At 37.9% G+C, this 16,853-nt stretch overlaps 1 protein-coding gene across 1 annotated transcript in view; it reads left to right on the top strand.

Annotated features, from left to right (window-relative positions):
* Positions 1-16,853, top strand: part of CLVS1 (clavesin 1) — a 103,042-nt gene that overhangs the window by 21,955 nt on the left and 64,234 nt on the right. The window contains exon 3 of the mRNA XM_071554464.1: positions 13,090-13,264. Coding sequence (XP_071410565.1) covers positions 13,090-13,264 — 175 coding nt within the window. The remainder of the gene's footprint in view (positions 1-13,089; positions 13,265-16,853) is intronic.

Below are 16,853 nucleotides of genomic sequence, written 5' to 3'. Positions count from 1 at the left end.
TCACTGTATTGACTATGTGAAGATTCTTATTAGAAGTGTGAAAAAATTATTTTGAATTAATTATGTTAGCTTCTTAATAAAAAAGAATACAAACAGAAGAGTATAAACTAATATGTTATCATTGTACAGTTTCCACTTGTTTAGAAACTTAGAATGCAACTCTTTTCCCCAGAAATATCAAACTATGAAACAGCCAGAAGGCAGAGACTAAACATCCACACATATAAATATACTGTGTTGTACAGAGGTTCGAGCGATTTAGGAGGTTGCTGATAACTTCTATAATCAGAAATTAATAAACTTTTATATCAGAATCCCTAACATTGAAGTTCATATGAATTTCTGCTTTCAGCTTAACTGACTTCAATAGTTTATAAACCACTTAGATGTTTTTTCACTGGAAATTCCTAAAAAAATGTGATGGTCTGTGAAAATAATTACATAATATTACTATTCCGAGGCAAGGACCACACTGCATCTGCAACGCCCTTCTGTACCCTCCTGGAAATTGCTGGCATGTACCAAAAAATTTTACTGACATCAGGGCAATAAGGGATAACAGGCTAGGCTCCCTTTCTCCATTACCATGTATTCCATACAAGACTCTGTAATCCTATTTCTACTGCCTTTGGGATCTCAGGTTAAACTGTTACTACACACTGTCACTGTCTGTATGATACAGAAAGATTCACCCCGCCACATCTGATAGTGAAAAACGCTTTGAAATAAATACCTGCTAAGAGGCTTTTTGTCTTATTTAGCAGCAAAGTTATTTATTGACAACACTGGAGGCAAGCCAGTTCATACCGGGCAAAAACTTGCCTAATTTGATTGTGTAAAATGAGCCATTTATAGTCTTAAGTTCATAGTTAACACCTTCTAATTTCTATATTAACGACTGGGTGAAATCTTGGGCAGAGCTTTCCTTTTGGCTTCGAATTTGGGTAGTGATCTCCTGACTTCATCCCTCGGGTGGTCTTGAAGCATCTTCATCACTGTTGGACTTACGCCTTTTCTTTGTTCAATGACATGACCTGTCAAACTTGTAAAATCTTGGATTATTACCATTTCATTCTACTGAAGGGTCTAGCTTTCTTTAATGTATGGTTTCTATTACATGGAACACTGGTACCAGAAAAAAGCAACTCCAGCACTTCATGCTGTTCCATGAGTTAAAGTGGCTTTGCTGTGCAAACAACATTTTGCAAAGCAGAATTAGAAATTTCACAAAACTAGGGTTTTTTTGTTCTCTTTTTGTTCTCTTTTCTCTTTCACATCCAAGGAAAACCTTCATGCTACTTGATCTTGGATTTAGAAATCTAAGTTAAAAGGCAGAGTTTATTTCAGAAATTTACTGTTTCAAATACTGGTAATGAAATATAAGTGAAGCATTGATTAATGGCTTCAGGTAGATTCCTTTTTCTTTGTAATGGAGAAATTATGGACCAACCCACTGCATTCACATAATTATGAATACTGGTCTTAGAATTTTAAAATAAGCTTAGTTTTCCTCTTTTTGATATCTAAAAATCATATTTTAAAAATTGATTCTAACCTATGTTTTCCTCTGTACCTTCATGGGAGCATTTTGAAAACAATTGTAACCCTGGCAGTTTCTAATTTTCAGTTTGCAGCCTGCACTTTAATATTTTCGTTCCATAAGTGCATCATCTGCTTTGAGAAAGCCAGTCTAAACACTGTTGTACTTCTAAATGAGCTGAGCCAGTTACATTAATTTGTTCAGGTTGCTGCTTTGGAAAAAATTCATAGGGTCATTCCAGGCTCACATCTATTCCCTTTGTCCTTCAGTTCCCTCAAAAATGATAATCTGCAACTTGAAGGCCAAAAAAAGCCACTAAAAAAACCAATGCATTGCAAAGGACCATTTTTGTCACATAAATGTTGCACATCCTGGTAAAGATTACTTCCTCACTTCCAAAACATCACGTGGTTGTAGCCATCTCAGGATCTGAACATTTTTTTCTTTCTCTTACCCCATTAATTCTGCTTATGTGGTAGCAAAATACACAGAAGAATATTTTTAACCTTCTTTAGGCTTTAGGTTTCCTCCGTTGCTGTCTCTGCTCAAAAATGCCCTCAGTGAAAGGCTAGTAACACATATAGTAAAATGCTCATGATAGTTTGTTTCTGTATTCAGTAATTCCTCTTCAAAAGGAGCCATTGCCTCATTCACTGGAGCTATTACAGCACTTGCCATCTGTGCTGCCTACAGAATTAAATTCATAAGGTTTCTACTACAATGTGATTTAGTTCAGACTGACAATGTCTTTCCAGAACTTTCATTTTCTACTAGCTCCTTATACAATTGATTCAGTTATCAGTCTTTAGTTGATTGACATACTGGGAAGTCATGTGTCCATGGAATCCAGATTTCTCAAAGCTACTTCTGTCAGCTCTTGTCCACATGGGAGGTCCAATACTCAATGAATTCTGAGACAGACCTGGAGAATGTGAGTAAAAAGAAATACCTATTTCTAATTGCTGTGGTAACATTTAACCAGATTCATCACTGTTGGTTGGATCATAACCTATTTTTATCTAGTTAAAGATTCTGTAAAGTCTGGAGATTTCTACAGATATGGTTCATTTACACTGTTGGTGGATTTCTGGGGGAAAAATAAATCTTTCTTAGAGGGAATGTGTGTTGCTATTCATTCCTTCAGTTTATTCAATGAAGTTCCATGACATATGGTCCACTCAGAAGCAGCTAAGGTGAAAACTGCTCAATTTTCTTGAGCTTCATGTATACCTTTTTCAGTGTAACTGTGCAAAGTGGCTTCTTTGTGGCTGGTATGATTCTATAGACTTTTAACAATTTTTATTTCATAAATCTACACAGTTTCTTTTTTTTTTTTTTTCCTGGTCCAGAGTCTTTCCTGCTCAGTTTAGTCATTGTAGCAAAATTTTTCCATCACTGTTTCTGAACAGAGATGAAGATTTTTTTTTCTACACTGCTGTCTTATGAATTTTCATTGCTTTGTTTTGAGTTCCCCAATGATTATTTCTACATCAATACTATCAAGTTCCTCAGTCTTGTTAGCGATATCAAAGTTTCCTATTGTTCCAGTGGGAAACTTCTTTGATACATAATGCTTGACACAATCTTTTCTTTTGCTTATAAGTAACTATTAGAGTATTTTCATGTCTGAATTTATGTGCCCTGAAGGGCTCTAACTAAAACAATTTATAAATATTTTTGTGATTGACATCAGTTTTGTATATATTTTTAATCTCTGCTACTTTCTCTGTCTATATTTTAATACAGGCATAAGCACAGGTATTTGCTGTTTTCCTGATTGAACAACCAGTTTAGATGTTTACAAAGATACATTTGATTTCTACTTTTTGCCATGTCTTGTCATGTTTTTTGTAACCTTTTAACCAATATCTCCGTAGAGATTCAGCTTTGATTATTTTTCTTTGGTGATGACATCACACATGGCTTCATCAGTCTGTTCTTCTCTTCTAGCAAAACCCTAAAACGGCCTCCACCAGACAGACATGTGCTGAGGCTCTGAGCCTCTCCAAGCTTTTTTCATAACATCATCATTTTTGTATCCTCCTCTATTATGGTGATTAAACCACCATTTTCATTGGAGAGAGGTTGTAAGTCTAAGAGGGTGTGATGTTTCTGATTGCTTTTGAAGTAAAGCAGAATTCGGGGCTTAAAAGAGATCTGTAAAGATGAAGTAGGACTGAAGCAGGAATGCACCTAACATTCAGGCAGGCCAGGTAAAAGAGGAACACCCAAGAGATAAGGCTTAAGGCTCATCCAAAATAGGGCAAAATATGCACACATAGGAATATAACAGAACAAGTCAGCCTGAAGAAAGAAGATAAGGATTTCACAACACCATCTTTGGCAGAACCCATCCTAAAGTCAGCAAAAATCAAGCAAAGTTGAAAAGTTCACTGAGGATGAGGAGCTGAGATACGACCCCCAGCAGATGAAGTAAGAGGAACTCCCACCATAATATTCCTCAAAAGGGACGACTCCACCCCGACTTCGCCTGAACTCCACCTGCTATGAATATTATAATCAAGTGTTGCAATAACCTGAATATGCTTGCAAAAATGATGTAACCTATCACTGAAAATGTATAAATACTGTAGCTCTGCACTGATGGCTTTGGAGCTCTTTTGTCCGATGCTAATTGGAGGACTCCCCAAAGTTGCATCAATAAATACCTTTACTGTTTATGGACCAAAACTCTGTCTCTAAACAGTTTTCTTTGCCTCTTTGGGCATCACTTTCTTTGCAAATAATGTCCTGGTTTTCATTGATGGCATTGCTGCTCATTACCCATATTTGCTCTGCTTTTCTCTTTCATTCCTCCTGAAAGGAGAAATAAAACATGGTCTCTCCCCTGATACTTTGGGTAGAGAGTAGGATTTGTAAGTGACAAAATTATGTTATCATAATGCCCAGTAGTAATATTCTTTTGGCAGACACAAGGTGAGTTAAATAGTGGTGTGACAAAAAGTGAATGGAAGGGTGTGCAGGTTGTTGAGGATAAGCAAAAATTGTGGAAAGCTATAGAATGACTTAGAAAAGCAGCACTGTTTTACAAAGAAGTCTAAGGACTTGTTGGATTTTAATGTGACCACATCTTGTATGCAGATCCTTTATCCTTTCTTAACTCTGTGTACTTTCATCTGGATTTTCAATTACTTTTAGCCTTTTAAGAAAAACATCAGGTCATTATGGACAGCACAATTAAGAAGCATGCTTATTGTACAGTGGTGGTCAGAAAAGTTAATTAAGTGTTAGGCTGCATTAGAAATGAGATGGAGAATAAATAGGAAATGATAACATATTATTTTATATATGACGATATTCCAAACACCCCTTGAATATGAAATTCACTTTACACTGTATTATTTCAAAAAGTATGTAAAAAATATAACTATCTTATTAAAAAATAATAAGAGCAATGAAAGAAATTCATTAGCGTTATGAACAAGTGAGGTGATTGCATCAGGAGAGAACAAAAAGTCCAGGGCTATTTCAAATGGAAAGATGTTGAAGATGCAGTGGAGATATAGCTAGAGGAGACATAGTGGAATCACATAGAGAAAACATGATACCAGGGAGACTAAATTGGTGGTGCCATTTGTACCTTCCAATAACAAAACAAAGGAGCTGTATAATTGCTTTCAGTGATTAAACAGTAGCTTCATAATGTTCTAGAGAAAATCCTTTCCCTTTCTGTAATGAAAAATTAACTTGTGGAATGCAATCGTGCAAGAAATTGAGCAAATAGCTTAGCGTGATGCAAAGATGAATTGCAGTGCCAAGAGGGAATAAAAAAAGGCTATGCAATCAGACAGAATAAAATAAACAACAGAGGTCATCAATCCTAATGCTTTTAACCATAGCCATTCATGTACCAGCTCTCTGTTATTCTCATCATTACTACAGCTGTGCTTGGAGGGAACAGTATCATGACACTGGTGAGATCGCGATATGAGATTAAAAGCTATCTCTTAACAGAATCCTGAGCTGTGACCATCAGTCTGTTCCCACATGTCATCTCCTAAATTTCTAACAGTGGAGACTGCAAACCTGAAAGCACCATGGACTCCCTGACTGTGCTCATGCTGGAATGAAATCTTTGCCCATCTTCCCCATGCTCCTCACAGGGGACATTGCATTTGGGACTCGCCAGGAAAATTATGACAGTGGCTCTGTCAAATTGATTTATTTTTCGCACTTAGGGATTGCAGCATAGGGCATTTAATAATTTCCACAATATCCTAACACTCTGCCTGTGATTGTCTCTTATTCCTTCTCAATTGAGAAATTTGCACAATGTGCAAGCATGAGATTGCTCAGGGTACTAAAAACATGAGAAAAGCACCAGTGTATATCTCAGAAATATTTAACTTCTGAAGGAATAAAACTAATCCACAACCAGAGAAACAGCCCTATTGCACCCAGTATTGAATTCTGGCCTTTCCTCTCAGCAGCAGACTACTGAGCAGTGATGTATTTTGCTCATGGGAGTCCAGCCAAGCCATTAGCCTGATTTCTGTGGTGCCCTGCTGCACCCACAAGGACTCCTCAGGAGCAATCACTGAGCTTGTGCTGTGATGGGTTACAATGAGTTCCCTTCTCCATTTGAGATCAAGTTTTTGGAGAGCTCTGGGAGGGATTTTTTTGAACCCTCAGGACTGAAATAATTTTAGGCTTTATCTTGGACTGATCCGCTGCTAGATGGTGTGATACTTCTGCAGGCAGAGGCAAAGGGAAGAACAGATGTCACCATCCCCTTTCCCTGTATAGGTCTCCGGTGTAAAAATCCCCACCTCCCTTCCCAAGCACAGGGTCTGCAAAGGTCCCTGTTTGTCACCCAAATTCCACATAAGAAAGGGTCCTTTCTCAGTCACATTAACATCAGGGACAAGGTATTCATTTGCTAAGGGTGTCCTCAACATGAATGAGTGCATGTAGGAGGAGATTCGTAACATAGACTTGAATGCAGAGTGTGTAATTCATGGGCTATTGGTTGCTATGGAGTTCAACTGACGTGGAAAGTCACAGCGAAAAAAATCCTCCTAATACTTTTATATAGAAGAACTTCCATCAGAAACATAACAAGGGGGAAATTTTTATACCCTTAAGAAAGTCACTGAGAGGCAAATTTTGCACGATAAAAGAAAATTGTTGTGTTTTTTTTCTTCAGGTTTGTACATTTCCCCTTCACTGGCAATGGCAGAGGTTTCCAGCTCATTCCAAAGAGGACTTCAAAGCCAGCCAGTTATCCGTGTGTAGATGGCCTTTGTGCAGTTTTACACTAAGCCATGCATTTCTAATGTTTAATACAGTTCAGGTCTCAGCTTAGTCTATGCTATTTTTTGTATCCATCATATTTTTGGACTAAGCACTATTGAAGAACAAAATCAGTGTACTTATCTAGTCTGTTGTCCCGGATGTAAAGTTACTTGTAAATTTTATTTATAGAATGACACAGATGCTGTGGGGAAAAACTTGCTATCTTTTTATTACAAAACATCAGAGATGTCTGTTCAAAGCTGACATACTGGAACAACCAAAGATAGCTACACTGGATGTGACAGAAAAATAATTTGGAGCGCTGACATTAACTTAATGCAACCTGTGTTTTATTCAGTAGGAGTTATCTGTACATGTATTATAGTTTGATGCAGAAAAAAAATAACAAAAAAAAATTTAATTGGGGTGATGCCTCAGGGGGTTTTGATTTTTTTTCATTTTTATAGATTTTAGAAGTACTTTTAACTGTAGTAAAATGCATATTTAGTGTGTTAATATTTCCAGCAGCTTAAGTTCAATGTTTATCTATTGTAACCTCTACCACATATCAATAGCTCAAATTCTTTTAGCTTTTTAGTCATGTTTCCAAGGTAGAAGGCTGAAGAATATCAGAAGGTCTGCAGAACGAGACATAAAGATAAGCCAACAGCCTTGGGCCCAAGAACATTGGAAAACCTCCAAGCCCTACATGTGCTAAGGAAGACAAAAATGATGAAGAGAGGGTCCCACTATCCCCCAGACTCAAATCCTGAGGAGGTGTGACCCAGGGGCAGGATGGGGCTAGACCAAGAGATGTGTGAACCAAGAGATGTGAGATTGGGTGGAGAATATTATAAAATCCATGGAAATCAGTGTTCAAAGGCATGTCATCATGTATTCCTGAAAGCCCTAAGTCTAGACATTAAAGAATCTACATTTTTATCTTATCTCACACTAAACTGGCTCTGAGTCTTGTTTTTGGGGTCTCTGAAGGCATCAGGGCATAACAAAGGAAGGGTTGATACCCTACAAAATAAGATAAATACCTCATATTTTCGTGTAATAATTTTTCCAGTTTGCATGCTGGTGACTTAGCCATATTTTTTGTGGCTTAAAAGTTTAAATGGCTGTGAATCATTCTGTGAAAGAAGTTACTCATGGCAGGTCAAAATATATTTTGTGAACACTTTCTGTGAATGTAGCCCATTTCCTCCAATTGCAGACAAGCCTTGCCAATTTCTGCACATATATGCACTATTCAGACCTCAGACAGTAAAGACAAACCAGCCTTTTTCAGTGCATGAGTCAGCTGTGAGCTTTTCTGTTTGACTGTTCATCTTCTCTAGCGCAGGTTTAATCAAGTGAGTCGCTATGTTTATTCATGATTCTTCATTTTGAACTTGCTCTTCCTGGTTATTCTTCAGTCAAGGGCTGCCCTGCATTGTGCATGGTTCACACCAAAAGGTCATAAGATGCAAAGATCAAGTCTTTAGGTGGTTGCTATTTCCCACTGAAGACAGAAAGGCAGGGTAGTTACTCAAGATCATAAGTTTGAATCAAGACACGAACCCCCAAGGGCTGTATGTTAGTAATTTCCAATACTTATTTCAGCAGAGGTGAACTTTCATTTTCTGAAATAAATACAAGCATTTAAAAAACATCCAAGAACATGTTAATGGAATGGGAAAATTTAATCTACTAAAATAAATTACTTCATATGATTTATCAACACCTTTTAGAAAAAAAAAAGCTGACTGGATTCCAAGGGCTCTCCATGAATAGCATACCTTGGCTGTGTGTGGGATGTTTCCTCCTGGGTTCTTCCTCCTCTACCTTCATTGATCTGGGTTGTTGCTCATGTCTCCCTTTCTAAGCTTTTCATAGAATCATAGAATGATTTAGGTTGGAAAAGGCCTTTAAGATCATTGAGTCCAACCATTAACCCAGCACTATCAAGCCCACCACTAAACCACAACCCTAAGTGCCACATCCACACATCTTTAGATGTCTTCAGGGATGGTAACCCAACCACTTCTCTGTGCAGCCTTTTCCAATACTTGGTAATCCTTATAGTGGAAAAAAAAATTAATAATATCCAATCTAAACCCTCTCTGGAACAAATCAAGGTGATTTTCTCTTGTCTTATCACTTTTTGTGTGGGAGAAGAGACCAACCCCCACGTCACCACAACCTTCTTTCTTAGTTGTAGAGAGCAATAAGGTCTTACCTCAGTCTCCTTCACTCCAGGCTAAACAACCCCAGCTCGCTCAGCTGCTCCTCACAAGACTTGTGTTTCAGACCCTTCACTAGATGTTTTCCTGCTCTGTACATGCTCCAGCACCTCAATGTCTTTCTTGTAGTGAGGGGCCCACAGTTGCACACAGAATTTGAGGTGCAGCCAGCTTCTTGAGCTTAAATAATTTGGGGCAATCTGAAGATGTTTTCCTGGTCCTTTCTGCTTTACTCCCAGTGGGAATCCTCCTTGCAGGACAGTGCCAGCTCTGCTCACTTAGAAACTATGCATGCATTTTTGCTCTCTGTTGGTGATGTTTTGTGTGGGAAGGGAACAAAGTGAGATGTGGTCTCTTACCTGATTTATATCTACACCATCTTTACACCTTGCTAAATGTTGTTGAGCTTTGTCCACGTTTTAAGTATCAGAGGAGCGAGGCACTTGCTGCATACTAACTTAGGGATATTAAGATAAGTTGTCTGCAACTGCCAAGATAACGGCACTGGTCCAAACTTTGTTAGCCTGCTGTCTTGTGGGACAGTTGGGATTTGTAGTGACAGTTTGCTTCCGCTTAATAGCAGACAATCTTAATGGCTTCAGCTGCCAGTACTTCTGTTCATTCATACTTTAAACTGCCTGAATAATCCAATTAATTTCACTAACATGCATAAAACAGAGCTTGTACTTAACTATTCAGAAAGAGTAATGTCAAAAGCCTTTACTGATGCTATCTTCTCCAAAATGTGTTGCTTTCTTGCAGTGTGTCTTATTTGACTCCTTATTTTCCAATAGTCCCTCAATTCTATTATCTGTGTATCTCTTCAAAATGACAGGTGGCAGATACATGCAAATAGATCATTTAATTTCCCTGCAATGTCTTCATCCCCTTTAATTGTTCCCATTGCACCCTGGTACTCCACTGAGCCTTTTGGTTCTCTCACAGCCTGCTTACACCCCTTATAATTAAATAATTTCTTCTTATTTATTTTCATGTTATGCCTTTGGCTAATCTTCTCCCCACCAAATCCCTCAGCTAAACCATCTTCATTTTTGTTTTACATTATTGTTCCTTACCACTAGCTACTGTTGGGCTAACTTCCCATTTTCCAAAGGGTATTTGCAGAGCCTCTTTTGTGGTACCTTTCCGTTCAGCCAATGTAGATAGGCATTCTCCCTTCCTCCTCCTTTTTGTCTTTCTGAGGCTTGCACAAGTCTTTTGTAACTCATTAGTGACTCACTTCAGTAGGCTCCATGCCGAATCCTTACAGGACCTTACACATTTCCCTTTGTGTAATAGTAATTTATTGAACTGTTTTTTTCAATGTCAGGGTTAAACTGGTGAGAAGGGAGGTTGAAGGAGGGAAGGGAACATTAAGCAAAGGAACAAAGGAGATGGACTAATAGAAAGTGGTTCTGTTTTCATGCATGGAAAATTATTTGGATGCAAATCAGTCGCACAGCTGAATGACTTGTCTCAAAGGCCCAAGATTAGGGAGCAGAGGGCTTCAACCTCAAGTGGCACTCTGTCTGAATTCTATCCAGACTCTGCATTCACAAAACAGTGTGTCTGCAAACAACCCACCTGGAGGACTTGTGTGTTGCTTTCATGTCACCCAGTACTCATCTGAAAAATGTCTTTTTGTTCACTGTGAGTTCTTTCCTACACCATGTATTAAAACTTCAAATACATAGAGAGGGGAGGGATACAGGCAGGGAGAGACAGATTAATTACAAACTAATAAAACTGCCTGCCACATCTCCCAGGTAAATAACTTCTACTGCAAGTACAGCGAAGTACAGGTGAGTAATTTCTTGATAAACTGACAATTTATGTAGACATCCAAACAAATACTGGGATTCCTCATCATAGAGTCCAAGAGGAAAATTTTGCACTCAAATATTTCATTGTCATTTATCATTTATGTGGATTACAGAAGATGTCTTGCATGTACCATTCTCAGACAGCCCTACTGAAATAATTACACAGACTTTATAAACATTAGCAGTAGCAGAATCATAAACACAAGTTTGAACGTACTCAAGAAAATTTCTTCCCACAAATGAAGGATGAAACCTTATCACAATGTGGCTCTGTTTTCACACCTTTGGTAATAACAAACATTTGGTTCATTCTAAGGTTGGCAACTGTGGGGTTAAATTGAGGTCAGGATTATTTCATCTTCCCCAATCTACCCAAAAAGCACATGCATGGATGATAATATTATTCTGTATGGATGACAACAAGAGTTGGCATGTGTGTCAGCATGCTACTGGAGCAACTGTATATCTCTGGGAGCTCCCATGGGGTAGTTCTTGTGAAAGGCTGACCACCTTGAAGAGTGATAGTGTAGGATTTATTAAGTAGATATGGTCCAGGGGTATATTTACTTTTTCACCATTGAGAGCGTAATCATCTGCTGTTGCTGCTTGAAAAGCATCCCCTTTCAGTTGGGCAGTAGGCAGTATATCACAGATTTCCAAATAGATTTAGACTGGAAACAAATGTCAGGTGCCAATCCAGTCACTATGCCTTCACTTTACATTGCTAATGACATACTCATTCAGTTTTTCCACTTAGCACAACTTCCCTGCAGGATTTGAAAAGGTCAAGGTTGTCCTATAAGTGAGGGAGAGATGATTTGGTACCCAGCAACAACAAAATGTATTACCTTTAAGCTCTATTTATTGTCTCAGCAATTAGACTTCAGAGAAACTTTTAACTTTTGCAGAAAGGCAGAGTAGAGAAGCTTTTTCAAGAGATTAAGTCTTTAGAAAAGGAACATACATTTTCACTCAAAATATGCTGAGAGAAAAGAGAAAAAATAAGAAAACACTTCTCCATTTTCTTCTAATAGAAATTTACTGCATGCTGATGCCATTCAGAGGTAGAGGTCTTAATGGCAGAGAAGTTTGTTTTGACTACACATAGGGTTTTTTATCTCAGGCAAAATTTGAAACAATGGTCTTGAACTTGTTTTAAATTTAAGAAAACAGCAGGAAATTATTAAATTAAAATCTCCATAGGAGAACTTGGTGTGAACCATCCCTGTAAGAGTATTCAGGCCTTATCAAAATTTGAGAATTATGAAGGAGTAAAGCACATTGCACCAGCAGTATGCTACAATTTCATTTTATAAAGGTTAAATGGAACTTACTGAAGTTTCCTTGCTTGTTGCCGTCTAAAAGAATCTGTTGTCATCAATCATCTTCATGGAAAGGACAAATGAGGAGAGCACCTGATTCCACTTACTTGGGTATAAATATGGATTAAGTCATTAAAGTGCCCAACTCTCACTTTTGTAAAATGCATGAAATGATAGCAGAGAGTGGCCCAGACTTCCCAGTATAGATATTCACATTAAAGAAAACACTTTAACATTTTCTTCTCTGTTATTTGCTATATCCTTCAGGGCCTCAGAGGTTTTTAATTATTCTCCCAAATATGAGGGAAGCCTTGCAGCCAGCCTACTGTAGCCAATAATTAATAAAGAGTTCCCATTTTAAGGATATGCAACTATTTTTTATGTTGTGTTTGGTTTGCAGGAATATGACAGTCATATTTTATTGTGCAAAGCTTTGGATCATTCCCTCCACTCAAACAGGAAGGCACAAAACCTAGTTGTATCCATATCTTTTATCTTTTTTTCTGAAAAAAAGGGAAACAAACAAATAAAGGAAAAATATGGCAAAATATATCCAAACAAGCAAGGATTTAAGCTGATATCTTGAATTTGTTTCATTTCACCATAGACAAATAGTTTCCCAATGTAGCTTAGCCAAAATCAGTTGTAAGAAATGCCAGAAGAATTGATGAGATCTCATTCAGTGTTTATTTTATCCACGAGTGAGCAGGATTTATCACATTGAGGAGGGTAATGTGAGTTTTGGAGAGGGAACTCTTTAATGACACCTCTGAAACAACTCTCTTTTCAGAAGAAGTCTACCAGAATAAATCCCTGTCCCTCACTCATGCCAAATCCACAGCAAAGCTGAGTACCTTGAGGTTTGAAGATAACTGCAACCACTGATTTTTTTTTTCTTTTTCCTGTTTTGGCTTTAGAAACTCCTTCATAGATATCCTCCGGGCTATTCTACTTTCCTTAGAAGTGCTCATTGAAGATCAGGAGCTTCAGATAAATGGATTCATTCTAATTATAGACTGGAGCAACTTCTCCTTCAAACAAGCCTCCAAGCTTACACCATCTATCCTCAAACTGGCCATTGAAGGGTTACAGGTAAGTGAAGGGTAACACATGTACTTGCAACTTTTATTGATACAGTGATTTTTGCCTCATCACTTACTGGGCAAAGTGAAGAGTAGAGAAAAAAATCCAGAATGCTTTAATGTCCCATCCACTTGCAGCAGAGATTGATTTTCAGACATCTCATTTTTGCTGTCTTTCACTTCTATTTCAGCTGCAAATCAATGTAACCAACATGTGTGTTACTTACTGCAGCATTAAAAGAAGGAGGGATAGAGATTTGAGGTTTAATCCCTCAGAGAATTTGGGAGGGATTAAAATCTAGCAGCATCTGCCTTCTGGAGTGTGCAGTCCACATGCAACCACATGTGTTTACAGAGGGAGGATGACAGAAGAAGAGAGCAGCTCCCTCAGCAGATGGAAGTGCGCTGTTGTGTTCACGTGGATGCATTTGAGTTGGAGAGAAAAGAAGAAGAGGGAGGACAGGCTCCCTGTTTTGCCCTCATTCTGACTGCCTTTATTTGTCACAACGGATCCCGTTACATTTATGGTTCAGACTGTTTAGGGGTTGCAAATCCACTTGGTTCTTGCAGATACATAGGAGCAAGCTAAAACTGTGCTGTTACAGGGTTTGGAATAAAGTGAGGATAAGCCATCCGGGGTCTGGTGGGGCAACCTGTGGATGGGGCAACCTGAGGATAAGGATAAACTGTGGTGCTCAGAAAGGACTTCAGCCCTTTCCACTAAAGTCTGAGTCCATCTCTGCTGTTAAACCTGAGATGGATTTTTACATCTAAAAGTAGTCTGACATAACCTTACAAATTGAGGGCATGAGACAGAATCCAAGGTCTGTTTAGGTTTGAAGGAGCTCTGGAGATCCAGTTTGTCCAACCCTCTGCTCAAAGCAAGGCTGACTTCAGTCTTATACCAGGTTGCCCAAGGACCACATTTCATGTAGCTACATACTTTAAAAGAGAGATAATGTAAGTAATCGTGGTTTTGTTTAATTTTCAGTACTTACCAGAAATCCTACAGTCACAAATACCTCAAGAATAATTTTCTCTGGGATGTGTGTGTTTGTTTTAACTTATGCACTAGAAAGAGAAGATTGTTCAACTATTTTTTGTACTAAAACTGTCCACTATTAAATCCCAATTGTCTCTACTTCAGGTTATTATTCAAAAATTAGGTAGAAAAATCTGCCAACAGCTTTAAGCCTTTGTTCCCCTTGTGAGGAATTTTCATCTATTCTAACAAATTAGAAAGTCAAGCTGTGCAATTAGTCCTTATGACAATACCTTATCTTCTCCTGCTGATACTATCACTTCATACCGAATAACATTCTTTGATTCAAAAAAACCCCTGCAGTCAGGAGGAAGATAAAGCCAAGTGACATTCACAAGGAAAACAAGTTCTAGCAAAGTGTCCTTGTGCCTGTCGAAATTTTGTTTTTCCATCTGTTTGGTAAGAGGTCAGTCCAGCCTTCATCTCACCTGATTTCTGGCCACAGCACTGCCAGGTTGTCTGCCTACAATTTATTTGCAGTTGTTGGCAACAATGTTTCTGGAAGCACTGAAGCCTGGGAGTACCAAGCCCAGTCTTATGACTGTGTCATTAGCCTTATGTCCAGTGCAGGGCAATTTAGGGAGGTTGCCTTTCTTGTGTCTGTGTGGGCATTTCATTTCTTACTTAAAGTCAAGTTACTGTTGTCTTCTCCAGGATTACTAGAAATATAACTCTCTCTAAAAGTGCAAATTGGAATAACATCCTAAACTTAACTAATTACTGGGTTGATGAGATGTAGGAGTTGTGAATGCTGCACTCCAACCTAGCAGGCTTAGAAGCAAGTCATTCATGCTTATAAAGCACATATTCAGCAAAGAGTGACGGTGGAGGCTTTTTACTTTTGGGTTTTTTTGGCTCTCACCATTGCTGTTGAAGTACCTTCACTGGCACTTTTTCTGTTATTAATTTAAAAGAACTATTGCTATCCTAATGTAAAATTTGTGTAAAATGTAGTTGGATATAAGACCTACAATATGAGTTGCATTGGAGGCCACCGATACCAAACCAGTCAGGTCCTGCCCTCGAGATGATGATGTCTGAAAAAAATTGAGATTGCTTCAGTTCCTTGTTATTTCCCATAGCTAAGGCATTGGGAATGGTCAGATCCTCAGACAAGCAGATTACAAGGCTATCTCAGTCCTCCTTTATAAAAAGAGATTTGGGGTTATATTTAGTCCTGTATAAGTCTAGGCAAGTGGATGAGAGGATGGAAAATAATTCTCCCTTACAATTTCTACTGGAATCGAACCCATATGTTCACATGTGGGTATCTGAGCCAGGAACTTTTAGTCTCTCTCTATGTAACTGTAATTTTAATGCCATAACTGAACCATTTCCCCACAGTTTCTTAAACTCTTATCTCATTCAGTTTCTCAGATCATCACATTCTGAAATATAGAATGGCTTAAAAATAAATAGTATTTAACAATTTATGCATTTGGAATTTTTCTTATTTTCAAATTGCTTTCAGCCAATTAATATGTTGTCAGTCCATTTCTTTGTATTTGCATTCAGTTTATTTTTCCTCAAATTGCTGCTGTGATGCATTATCATTAAGTGCAGAAAACAAGCATTACACACATGCATATGTTAATTCATCTTGTTTTGTAAAACAAACACTAGTCAAACCTAATAGACTTGGATGCAGAAATTAATATATTACTATTATATAGGCTGATCAGTTCCAAATACTGTAAAATTACATCACCACACATCTGAATGCACATTTTGCTCTGTATTACTCCTTATTTTGTATGACTTTCTGTAAGTATTGCATCACACAAGACAGTTCATTATAACTCAACAGAGCACCTATTCTGTTTCTCAACTGTTTTTATTTAATGACCTAAATATAGTCTTATGTCTTCACTTTAAACAACAGTTTAGTTGCTGAACAAGTATTTGTACAGTATGGCAATTCTCATTATGTCACAGCTGCGCAAGGACAAATGTGTTCTTAGTGCCTAAACTATCTCTGATTAACTAGCTCTGCTATTTTATGCTTTGAACTCATGTCCTGCTCCTTCCTTATTGATCTTTTGAGTTTTAACACATTAAATACAAGATTGTCATGTGGTTGGAAAGGAGGGGAAAGAGATGTGTGTAAAACCAATCTATTTTGTCAATTATTTGATGAGTTTTGACTTCTAATCCTTATTCCCTTAATGTGAACAACTTTTCCCCTTCACAGCATATTTCTTTACCCTGTTTTCTTCATCTGTGAAATTATGGTTCTCTCTATGTCATGCTGAGCTTATAATTATCCTGTGATAGTAGACAAAATTAAATTGTGGCTTAAGTTAACCAGAGACTAACCTTTTAGCATTTTGCCTAGCAGTTTAGAAGCATCAGAGTTCAATAGCACAGGTAAGAAACCCAAGTTGCAATCATGAAGCAGGTAAAGCATGTAACAAGTGGTCACTTGTTTGTATGCAGGATGTTTGCTACTAACCACTGCATTTGAAGACCTCTAATAATCAGGGGAAGTGTTTTAGTATATAACCTGAGTGTCCAGTGAAGCCCAGTCTTTTACTTTTTTATTTTACACTGGTAGGCT

This window comes from Pithys albifrons, chromosome 4, assembly GCF_047495875.1.
Source record: "Pithys albifrons albifrons isolate INPA30051 chromosome 4, PitAlb_v1, whole genome shotgun sequence".
NCBI classification, from domain to species: Eukaryota; Metazoa; Chordata; class Aves; order Passeriformes; family Thamnophilidae; genus Pithys; species Pithys albifrons.
Note: the sequence above shows the minus strand (reverse complement) of the source record. Positions and strands in the feature narration are given on the sequence as shown.